Below are 11,977 nucleotides of genomic sequence, written 5' to 3'. Positions count from 1 at the left end.
ATGTCCACTGGACTCAAATTTCGCAGTAGCGCCCCTGCCACGCTTTTTGCAGCGCTACAATTTCTTGCAAGTTTTGCAGCCGGCGTTAATAGCTCAATCGCACAACCAAGCCACTCCTGAGGTTGCCTCACAAAGCCAACCGGAAGTATGGCATAAGGCGCGCGCGCTCTGGACAAGCCGGCCTTCTTACCGCTGTCCCCCGATTGGTTTAGGAACGGTTACGTATTAAGAGGCGGCAGGTTTTCTACCCAATAGCAATCGGGCGCGCGTGTTTAGCGGAAAGATCTAAAGACGGGGTGGGGGTGTTTGTGTCGTGGGGCCCTCTTTTTTTTTTTTGCCGGTCGCGAGGGGGAAGCCTCTGACGTCATCTCGAGGAGAGGGAGGTGGGTCGGCAGAAGTGCTTTGCGATCAATTCGAAGTCACTTCACTTTCAGAGGAAGAGGAATAGAGGGGCAGCAGGGGCATAAGGTAGGTGGCGCTAACGGGGAGTTTTGCAGAGATCCTGGGGAAGAGAGGGAGCTTTCTATGATCAGTCGTGGGCATGTTGGAAGTCTGGCTCAGTTTACCCCGTAAGTTTCACCGGAAAATTGCAGAAGAATCAGAAAACTTTCCCCAACTTGTCTTTTCTCGATGTGCGGGGACTACCTCTCCAAAATTCCCAGCCAGTTTGAACTATAGGCTCTCTTAAATATGCTATAATTTGAGATTTTTGGGGGAGTCAGGCGGTGTATAAATTTAATAATTGATTAAATTAAGGTTATATTTTTTACTGCTGTAATCTAGGCCATCTGCCGGCCTAGATTATAGTTGACAATTATAGTTAATATTAGTTGATGAGAGCATAGAAAGCATTTGCTGAAACAATGAGATAAATATCTAAAGAACAAGAAAAATGAATCATCAAAGTGCAAAGCAATAAAAAAGCTCAGATCTTAGCAGATTTAAATATAGTTCCCACAAAACAGGCCCTATACTGGTTTGGAAGACTAAATCCTTGCAGGGATCAATTCAATTAATTGAGAATTGCAGAAAGCCAGTTTGGTTCTCCATGTGTGCTTGTCTAATATTTTCTTTCAGAGTTATGCTGACAGTTACATCTGTCCTAGGAACTTGTTTTACGTCTTTCGCCCCCCTCGAGGCAGGAGATGGCTGAAGAAATTGAAGAAAAGGTTACAGTGAACTTTCCTTTTCCTTATACACCATATCCCATTCAAGAGCAATTTATGGCTAAACTTTATCAGGTCTTGGAGATGGGAAAGATTGGTGTATTTGAGAGCCCAACTGGCACAGTAAGTCTCTTTTTTATTTTAACACACATACACACACACTCCTAGCCTTTTTGCTATCAAGGTAGAAGTGTAAGCAGGGGTGTCCCCAGGGTATGGGTTAGGGTCCAGATGGCAGCCATGACAATGTGATTGAAGCACCACCTGTTTTTCATGGGCAATGCATCCATCCTGACTTTTTTGACTTCAGCCTTGGATCACCCCTGAGTGTAACGCATTGGGGTGAAAAAGGAACACCTTGCAATAGGGAGCAAACACTTAGCCAGATAAGTAAAGGGGGGGGGGGGCTTGCCACTTGCTATCTATATGTGGCAATTGTAACTCTTGCCTAATTAGCCATCAGCCTAGAGATATTTTGTCAAAAATGGCACAAATTTTAAAAGCTGCTAGAATTTTATTTTGAAATACTAACATCCTGTTTATGTTCTGGTATAAAAATATAACTCTACTCCCTCTTCTCTGTCTGTCTATTAAGGGTAAATCATTAAGTCTGATTTGCGGTGCTCTCTCGTGGCTCCGAGATTTCGAAGAGAAAAAGAAACTGAAGGAGGCCCGGCTATTAACAACTAAAGTTAATGGAAAAGATGCAAAAGATGAGCTCAAGGAAAGCAGTACGAAGCCTTTAGCCAGCCAGCCAGTGACCAATGAACCAGACTGGATAATGCAATTTGTGCAGGAGAAAAAGGAGCGGGAAATGATACATAGACTGAAGGTAAACATGGGTTGTTTATTGATCTTGATTCAATCCTGATGATGAATTCACAGATGTAAATAGAAAAGAACGTACTACAGACATTTGCCCTGTTGTAACTTCTGCTCTTCTTTTAGCTGCAACCATCTAATACCACTCTTCCAATTTTTGCACATGCTGTATGTTTAATAAAAAGAGCAAAGTCAAATGAGGAATTGTCAGATATGATACTCTAAGAAGAAAATGGCATCTAAGGAAAATAGAATTGACACTTGGTACTTCAAAAAGTCTAACATATTTGGCAGCACTCCAGCGCTTCATAAAAAAACTAGAATGTATTTCTCCCATCCTCAGGTAGACAAACAAATACGATAGTGGTATGTGGGAACTTAAAAACAGCAAAAGAGTTGCAGTTATTATTAAATAATGTTTAGCAGAGGATGTAGTACTTTTAAATTAGACAAAATCTGGTCTTCCTTTGTTTATTTAAAGACTTGCTTACTAACAGATCTCATTTTACACTGAGAACTTTAAAAAAGAGAAATGTAAGATAATATCTGTTTAAAATACAGTTGGGGCCTACCTTTGCCTATCAAATATTTGACAGTACATGCATTGCTTAGAACTACTGTAAAGAGCCATTAAATGTTATTTGTTGTTAGGTAATTTTACACAAATATTTATGATGACAAATTTCTGGATCCAGGTGGTTGAGCTTTCCATGCAATTCTCTAATTTCTTTAGGAAGAGCAGATCAGGAGGAAGAAGCGAGAAGCATGCCTTGAGCAAATTCGACGCAATGTGAAATTGAAATATGTTTCTAAAAGGAAGGTAAGCATTTCCAGTGCTGTGACTGAAGTTTTACAGAGCCCTGTAAAATAATTTCCTCAGAAATCAAATTGCAGATTAATGGCATGGAATGAAAAAAACAATTGATCCAAAGTTATTTTATACTGCCTCAAAGAAAACTACATGAACAATGTATGAGTTTAGGATAAAATGGATAAATGAGGAATCTACGAACTGTAAATCGGTGGTTAGATAAGAATTGCTCTGTTGGATCTGGCTTCTGTATTGATTTTTCATGTTTGCAGTGGCTGCACATTGTAAGCATATTAGACAAGTATTGAGAAATTCCAGAAATAACAAATTATGTGTATATTTTTTCCTCTGGTCTTCTGCATGTACTACTTCCTCACTGAGAAAGGTAGGGGCTTAGAAGACTCCCTTTCTAGGATGATGGGCTACCTGGCTTGGATTGATAGATGTTTCCTTGTGCTTATTTCAGCGGATGGAGGAGGAGGAGGCAGAGCACCTGCTTCAGCTCAGTAAGGACATTTTATCTACCCCAGCGAAGCCTGGTTCTTTGGAGCCTTTAGATGCAAGTGAGGAAGATCTGATCCTTACAGAGTACGAGAGCGATGAGGAGCAGAAAATAGGAAATAGGTATGAATGGTGGTATGTCTACAAGAGGTTGAAGCAAAGAGTTAAAGTCTCCGGGGAAATACGTATCTCTCTCGAAAGTTTTCTAGAAAAATTGGGCCAGCATCCATGAAAGCCTTTGGTTCAGGACAAGAGTTCAGCTCGATTAGGGCTCAGCAACAGGTATTCCATCAATTTTGCTTCCCCAAGAGGTGATGGAATCATCCAGTAGTTAAATCCAGAAGACAATAGTTGGGGTGGATGGGTAGGACTAATAGAAACTGCTGGGCTAGCTAGGCATTCTGGAATTTGTCATCTAGAAGGTATCTGATTGGGCTAGGCTCGTATATGGCAAAAATGTTTCTGAGAGGCTAATAAAAGAGTTGCTTTTTGGTTTTCACTCTTTAGGTTAAGTGGAGTGGATAGTGAGGATGATGATGACCTGGAGGAAGAGCATGTTACAAAGGCAAGCTTCAAGGGATATTTGTTTCTTCCCGCACCTGTTCCAGGCCTGCTTTGCAAAACCATCGATGGGAATTAATATACAATTGTTTGAACATCTTTTCCCCCTTCCATACCCTGCCAATTTTCCTTTATCTGTCTTATTCCTTTCCTGTTCTGTCTGTTAAAATTGGATAACACCCTGTTTCATATTAAAAGATGTACAGAGATATTTATTTGTTTTATTTTCTATCCCGCCTTTATTATTTTTATAAACAACTCAAGGTGGTGAACATACCTAATACTCCTTCCTCCTCCTGTTTTCCCCACAACAACAACAACAACTCTGTGAGGTGGTTTGGGCTGAGAGAGGGACTGGCCCAAGGCCACCCAGCTGGATTTCATGAAAGCCCCAAAGCAGCCTAATATCATATTGCCAATATTTCCTGGCAAAATACGGAATTGTTGTTGTTGTTTATTCGTTTAGTCGCTTCCGACTCTTCGTGACTTCATGGACCAGCCCGCGCCAGAGCTTCCTGTCGGTTGTCAACACCCCCAGCTCCCCCAGGGACGAGTCCGTCACCTCTAGAATATCATCCATCCATCTTGCCCTTGGTCGGCCCCTCTTCCTTTTGCCCTCCACTCTCCCTAGCATCAGCATCTTCTCCAGGGTGTCCTGTCTTCTCATTATGTGGCCAAAGTATTTCAGTTTTGCCTTTAATATCATTCCCTCAAGTGAGCAGTCTGGCTTTATTTCCTGGAGGATGGACTGGTTTGATCTTCTTGCAGTCCAAGGCACTCTCAGAATTTTCCTCCAACACCACAGTTCAAAAGCATCGATCTTCCTTCGCTCAGCCTTCCTTATGGTCCAGCTCTCGCAGCCATATGTTACTACAGGGAACACCATTGCTTTAACTATGCGGGCCTTTGTTGTCAGTGTGATGTCTCTGCTCTTCACTATTTTATCGAGATTTGTCATTGCTCTTCTTCCAAGGATTAAGCGTCTTCTGATTTCCTGACTGCAGTCAGCATCTGCAGTAATCTTTGCACCTAGGAATACAAAGTCTTTCACTGCTTCTACATTTTCTCCCTCTATTTGCCAGTTATCAATCAAGCTGGTTGCCATAATCTTGGTTTTTTTGAGGTTTAGCTGCAAACCAGCTTTTGCACTTTCTTCTTTTACCTTCATCATAAGGCTCCTCAGTTCCTCTTCACTTTCAGCCATCAAAGTGGTATCATCTGCATATCTGAGATTGTTAATGTTTCTTCCAGAGATTTTAACTCCAGCCTTGGATTCCTCAAGGCCAGCTTGTCGCATGATGTGTTCTGCATACAAGTTGAATAGGTAGGGTGAGAGTATACAGCCCTGCCGTACTCCTTTCCCAATCTTAAACCAGTCCGTTGTTCCGTGGTCTGTTCTTACGGTTGCTACTTGGTCGTTATACAGATTCTTCAGGAGGCATACAAGATGACTTGGTATCCCCATACCACTAAGAACTTGCCACAATTTGTTATGGTCCACACAGTCAAAGGCTTTAGAATAGTCAATAAAACAGAAATAGATGTTTTTCTGAAACTCCCTGGCTTTTTCCATTATCCAGCGGATATTGGCAATTTGGTCTCTAGTTCCTCTGCCTTTTCTAAACCCAGCTTGTACATCTGGCAATTCTCGCTCCATGAATTGCTGAAGTCTACCTTGCAGGATCTTGAGCATTACCTTACTGGCATGTGAAATGAGTGCCACTGTTCGATAGTTTGAACATTCTTTAGTGTTTCCCTTTTTTGGTATGGGGATATAAGTTGATTTTTTCCAGTCTGATGGCCATTCTTGTGTTTTCCAAATTTGCTGGCATATAGCATGCATTACCTTGACAGCATCATCTTGCAAGATTTTGAACAGTTCAGCTGGGATGCCGTCGTCTCCTGTTGCCTTGTTATTAGCAATGCTTCTTAAGGCCCACTCAACCTCACTCTTCAGGATGTCTGGCTCTAGCTCACCGACCACACCGTCAAAGCTATCCCCGATATTGTTATCCTTCCTATACAGGTCTTCTGTATATTCTTGCCACCTTTTCTTGATCTCTTCTTCTTCTGTTAGGTCCTTGCCATCTTTGTTTTTGATCATACCCATTTTTGCCTGGAATTTACCTCCAATGTTTCTAATTTTCTGGAAGAGGTCTCTTGTCCTTCCTATTCTATTGTCTTCTTCCACTTCCGCGCATTGCTTGTTTAAAAATAATTCCTTATCTCTTCTGGCTAACCTCTGGAATTTTGCATTTAATTGGGCATATCTCCCCCTATCACTGTTGCCTTTTGCTTTCCTTCTTTCTTGGGCTACTTCTAGTGTCTCAGCAGACAGCCATTTTGCCTTCTTGGTTTTCTCTTTCTTTGGGATGTATTTTGTTGCCGCCTCCTGAACAATGCTGCCAACTTCTGTCCAGAGTTCTTCCGGGACCCTATCTACTAAGTCCAGTCCCTTAAATCGATTCTTCACCTCCACTGCATATTCCTTAGGAATATTAGTGAGCTCATATCTAGCTGATCTGTGGGTCTTCCCTAATCTCTTTAGTCTGATCCTAAATTGTGCAAGAAGAAGTTCGTGATCTGAACTACAGTCAGCTCCAGGCCTTGTTTTTACCGACTGTACAGATGTCCGCCACCTTTGGCTGCAAAGGATGTAATCAATCTGATTTCGGTGTTGTCCATCTGGTGAAGTCCATGTATAAAGCCGTCTCTTAGGTTGTTGGAAGAGAGTGTTTGTTATGCAGAGTGAATTGTCTTGGCAAAATTCTATCAGCCTGTGTCCTGCTTCGTTTTGTTCTCCCAGGCCATACTTACCTGTAATTCGAGGTGTCATTTGACTGCCCACCTTAGCATTCCAGTCTCCTGTGATGAAAATAACATCTCTTTTAGGCGTGTTGTCCAGTAGTTGCTGCAGATCCTCATAGAACTGCTCTACTTCAGCTTCTTCAGCATTTGTGGTTGGGGCGTATATTTGGATCACTGTGATGTTAGATGGCTTGCCCTGAATTCGAATTGAGATCATTCTGTCGTTTTTTGGGTTGTATCCAAGCACTGCTTTAGCCACTTTACTATTCATTATGAAGGCTACTCCATTTCTTCTGTGGTCCTCTTGTCCACAGTAGTAGATCTGGTGGTCATTTGATGTGAAGTGGCCCATTCCAGTCCATTTCAGTTCACTGACGCCCAGAATGTCTATCTTTAATCTTGACATCATACGGAATTAAGTGATTCAATATTTGTAATTTTCTTTTGCCCATTTAAATGCTATTTAAATGGTGCATCTGTTGTCAAAACAGGTATTGTTTGAAACAGAAACATCATTCTAGGCAAGACGTTCATTTTTATTGCAGAAATTCCCCCCAGCAACGACAACTGTAGTTTCTCCCATCTTAACATGTCTTTTTAAAACTTCATTCCATGTCTTAACATAGTTATTTTGAACATACAATTCATATTTGTCATAGCAATACCCAGATATTTTACTTTCTTCTCAATCTTAAAACCTGTTTTATTAATCAGTTCTGTTTGATCTCCTATTTTTATGTTTTTTGTTAATCTTCATCTTCTGTTTGTTGATCTTAAAACCTGCTAATGTACCACATTCTTTTAGTTTTCCCATTAATGTTTCAATTCCCTTTAATGGATTTTCCAAAGCCAACACCAAGTCGTCTGCAAAACCCTTAATTTATATGTTTCTTTTTTAACCTTTACTCCCACTATCCTCTCATAAGACAAGATACTCTATTCAGTATTTCAAGACTCAAAACATGAGGGGAGACAGTGGGCATCCCTGTCTTGTTCCTTTTTGTCTCTCACAAGGCTTTGTTAGATCTCCATTAACAGTTATTTGTGCTTTCAGTGAACTATAAATCAATCTTACCCATTATATAAGGTTCTCTCTAAAGTTCATATCTTCCAAAACTTTGAACAAGAAATCTCAGTTCAAATTGTCAAAGGCCTTCTCTGCATCTAAGAAAATCAATGCGGCTTGTTTTTCATTATGTTGCTCCAAAATATTGCAAAATGTCCAACATGTTTCTAATATTGTCCTTTAACTGTCCTTTAGGTCAAAACCCACATTGATCCTCATGAATAAATTCGTCCAAAATTATTTTCAGTCTATCAGCCAGAATCATTGTAAACAACTTGTAGTCATTATTCAATAATGACATCAGCATCTAGTTTCTTGTTAAAGTCAAATCTTGTCCCTCCTTAGGTATTAGTGCTATATAGGCTTCTTCCCAACTATCTGGCATCTTTCCTCTCTGTGAGTTAATCGTATTTTGTAAAAGTTGTACAAGTTCACTTGTCAAAATATTTATAAGAAAACCCTGATAATCCATCTGGTCCAGACACCTTTCTTGATTTAATATTTTTATAGCTTCAACAACCTCCCTCATTGTTACAGGTCCATTCATTATCTGTTTCGGTTTCTTTATAACCCTCGGTAGATTTGTTTCTTTAGGTATTCATCTGTTTTCTCTGGAGAGATGTCGCTTGCTTTATACAAGTTGGAATAGCATTGATGAAATGCTTTTTGCGTGGCCTCACTATCCATTAATAAAGTACCTCCCTCTTGTAATTTCAACATTTTCTTTTCTTTTTCCTTTTTTTTGTAATTTATATGCCAACCATTTCCTTGGTTTGTTTGCAAACTCAAAGGTTTTTATTTTTGCTTTACATAGTTCATTTTTCTTTTATTGTTAACATAGATAACTGTTGTTGTAAAAGCTTAATTTGTTGGGAAAAATGCATCTTCTCTGGAAATTTCTTTAATTCTTCTCTTCTCTTTATCTCATGCAAACTAGCTTCTGTTTCCTCTTGCCACTTCTTTTTGAGTTCACTATTATGTTGTATAAAATAACATCTGATAAAAGCTTTGCTTGTTTCCCAAACCATTCTTATATCAGTACCTTTATCTAAATTTTTTTTTTTTTTAAGCGCAGCCATGGGTCCACAGAGAAGTTGTTCCCTGCAAATTAAAATCTGTTGTGGGCCTCAGCTAATTCCTTGACCTGACTTAGGCTTGTTTTCTGAGAAAGCAGGCAAAGTAGGACAGCTGACTACTTTCTCAAAAATCACTCAGATTATTCCTGTGCCCCAAGGGGACAAATTACTTTCTGAGTAGGTCTTTCAGAGACCTTTCTGTACACTTGTACAAACTGAGAACAGAGGAGAACAGATTCTGTATTGCTGTGACACCCAGGCTGTCTCTATATGAATAGGCTTCTGGTGTCTTCTTGCACTCTTTTGCAGATTTATTACTGCAGCCGGACACATTCCCAGCTGGCTCAGTTTATCCATGAAGTTCAGAAGAGCCCTTTTGGTAAGGAGACTCGGCTGGTGTCCTTGGGCTCTAGGCAGGTAGGTAACCTCCCTCAAAGGAATTTTGACATTTCTCCAAGGAGCCATAACCCAGGAACAGTAACCAAAATTAGCAAGTTTGCGTTTGGTTTCTCTGCTCCCCAGTAATATTTTTATTCCCGTGCAGTCCATTTTCCCCTCTGTTTCCAGTCTGTAGTATGAGGTGGGAATGCACAAAAGACAAAGGAGTAATGCCTTTCCCTGACTAAGTGATGAAAGTGGGGATAAAAAGGAACTAAATGTGGCCTTGCTGTGGTGGTCCTCTGACTTCATCCTGTCAGTGAGTTCCAAAATGCCAACTAGAAGAATAATTTTAAAAGTGTTTTCAGGAATCTTATCTTGATGGGTAAGATCTTAATTATAAAATTATAAATTATAATTTATAATTATAATCTTAATTATAAAATTATAAATTATTAAAATCTTAATTATCTTGATGAGTAAGATACCATTTCCAAGGCGTGACTGTGGGGTTGACAGGCAAACTGTTAAACATATAATACAAGAATGTAAGACTAGAGCCTACGACGGGAACTTTGCTGATTTCCTGATGGCAACTGATGCTGCAAAAGACTATATTTGTAATCTTAATCTTTGTTTTTAGTTATAATTGCCCTACAACCAATGTATATTTTCTATATACCTTTTTATATTCCTAATTTTTAAATATATTTGTAATATGTATGATGTGCTGCCATATGATAGATAAATAAATAACGCAGGAATCTGAATTCAGTGCAAGAATTCAGTAGCTAAACAATGTATCTTATTAGCAGCCTCAGAGACGATGCATTCCTTTCACCGTGAATTTGGACGTTGGTGAATCTTTATAGCATTTTTGGCTGTTGAAAGGAATTTGCATTGTTTTCCTCTTGCACAAGCGATACTGAAGGGAACACAGTGAAACCTCTTTTTGGTTAATAACTGATCTCTGTGCCTGTCGATTTATCTTAGAACTTGTGTGTGAATGAGGAGGTGCGGTGCCTGGGAGCTGTCCAGCTCATCAATGATCGTTGTATGGAGATGCAGAAGAATAAACATGGTATGACAGTGAATCCTGATGGATCGGTGGGGTCTGTAATTTAAATGGTGCCAAAGCGAAGTAAATGGAACCTGTGTGTGTTCAGGTGATGGTGGTAACAATTTTCAACAACAGAAGGAACCGCAAAACATAGCCTGGATTGCTCCTGTTCAGGGTTCCAGCCAGCCAATTTCCTGTTTTAGGATACTTCATTTGGTTCTCCTCCTTTCTTGGTTTTCTGTTTTTTTATTTTTCATCCCTACAGTAAATAGTCCATGCCATTCAAGGATACTTGATTCACATGGGTCAGATTTGGGGTTTACCCCACCTTAGAAGTTTTTTCTTGGTTGTTTGCTAATGTTGGGATTCCTCTGTACCTACTGTTAGGTTTTCTTTTATAGAGGTATGCAGAGTATTTTGTGGTTGAAATGTTATGGGTAAACTGTGTTTTGCTTTCATTAGAGTCCAATTGGAGATCACGGTAACTAGCAGGAACCAGTAAGCAGTCAGTGGGTGCTTGGATCCAAAATGTGCAAAAACTTCCCCAAAGTTCCTATTTTGAGCATGAAAGTGGCTGTTTTCAATGTATTTAAAATGCTCTTGAGTGAGAAACAGAGTATTGTACTTGAAAGGAATCTGTTTGGGGGCAAAACTCTTCCAAAATTCTTGAAACAGTAATTTTTTGCACTCAGTACAATAATTTCATGCTTGAAATGGAAAGTTTTGTGCCTGAACCAGTTGAATGGAAGCTTTTGTACACCCTTAGGCACTAGTATTTGATCTCATGCAGTGTCAGGAGCATATGAAAATATGTTTTAAATTACTTTAAATGAAACATTATGCAAGAACACAGTTCCTATGAGATTTGTCTCACAGTTTTAGCTATTTTTGTTGGGGTGCCCTTATATTGACCTTTAATATAGAGAGTAATAATGATTGCATTATATTCAACACACCGACATGTGTGTTGACTTTGATTTTATCCTTACAATAACCCCTGAAAGCTTGGTTAGTCTGAGACTTGGTTGCATTCAGACATCATGCTAAGCAATGGATTGTTTTAACCTTGGGTTTGGGAACAATGGTATCTAAATGGTTCACACAGATGCACCCATGCAAAGCCATATAGGTAGTCCTTGCTTAACGACCATTTGTTTAGCAGCTGTTTGGAGTTACAATGGTGCTGAAAAAAGTGACTTATGACCAGTCCTTTCACTTACGACTGTTGCAGCGTCCCCACAGTCACATGATCAAATTCAGGCGCTTGGCAACTGACGTGTATTTACAATGGTTGCAGCATGCCGGGGTCACGTGACTGCCATTTGTGACCTTCCCAACTGGCTCTCGACAAGCAAAATCAATGGGGAACCGCGTGATTTGCTTAATGTCCACCACAAAAAAAAATGTAAAATCAGGTGCGGTGATGTGATGCCTCGCTTAATGACTGCACTGCTTAATGGCCAATTTTCCAGTCCTTATTGTGGGCATTAAGCGGGGACTACCTGTAATACATTGCTTGGGAGTTACTGCAGTGAGCGAACCCTCTGATGGTTGGCTTGGGTCACTCATGGCTTGAACCGAATTTCATGCCCATATCCAGCCCATGCTGGTTCAGTGATGGCTAAGTCTGTGTACATTTTCAATACTAGGAGAAAGGGCAAACAGACAAGTGTGCATGGTATCCTAGTGGCACTCTGAAGTCTGTCTGAGGCTGATGGGACTTGTAGG

At 40.1% G+C, this 11,977-nt stretch overlaps 1 protein-coding gene across 1 annotated transcript in view; it reads left to right on the top strand.

Moving 5' to 3' along the window:
- The first annotated feature begins 343 nt into the window (after positions 1-343).
- DDX11 (DEAD/H-box helicase 11) overlaps positions 344-11,977 on the top strand; it is a 32,472-nt gene continuing 20,838 nt past the window's right edge. The window contains exons 1-8 of the mRNA XM_063309215.1: positions 344-468; positions 1,107-1,289; positions 1,762-1,998; positions 2,722-2,808; positions 3,266-3,423; positions 3,808-3,865; positions 9,121-9,228; positions 10,183-10,270. Coding sequence (XP_063165285.1) covers positions 1,146-1,289; positions 1,762-1,998; positions 2,722-2,808; positions 3,266-3,423; positions 3,808-3,865; positions 9,121-9,228; positions 10,183-10,270 — 880 coding nt within the window. The 5' untranslated portion in view covers positions 344-468; positions 1,107-1,145. The remainder of the gene's footprint in view (positions 469-1,106; positions 1,290-1,761; positions 1,999-2,721; positions 2,809-3,265; positions 3,424-3,807; positions 3,866-9,120; positions 9,229-10,182; positions 10,271-11,977) is intronic.

The sequence above is a fragment of the Candoia aspera genome, chromosome 7 (assembly GCF_035149785.1).
Source record: "Candoia aspera isolate rCanAsp1 chromosome 7, rCanAsp1.hap2, whole genome shotgun sequence".
Classification (NCBI taxonomy): Eukaryota; Metazoa; Chordata; class Lepidosauria; order Squamata; family Boidae; genus Candoia; species Candoia aspera.
This window is presented reverse-complemented; position numbering and strand designations above follow the sequence as displayed.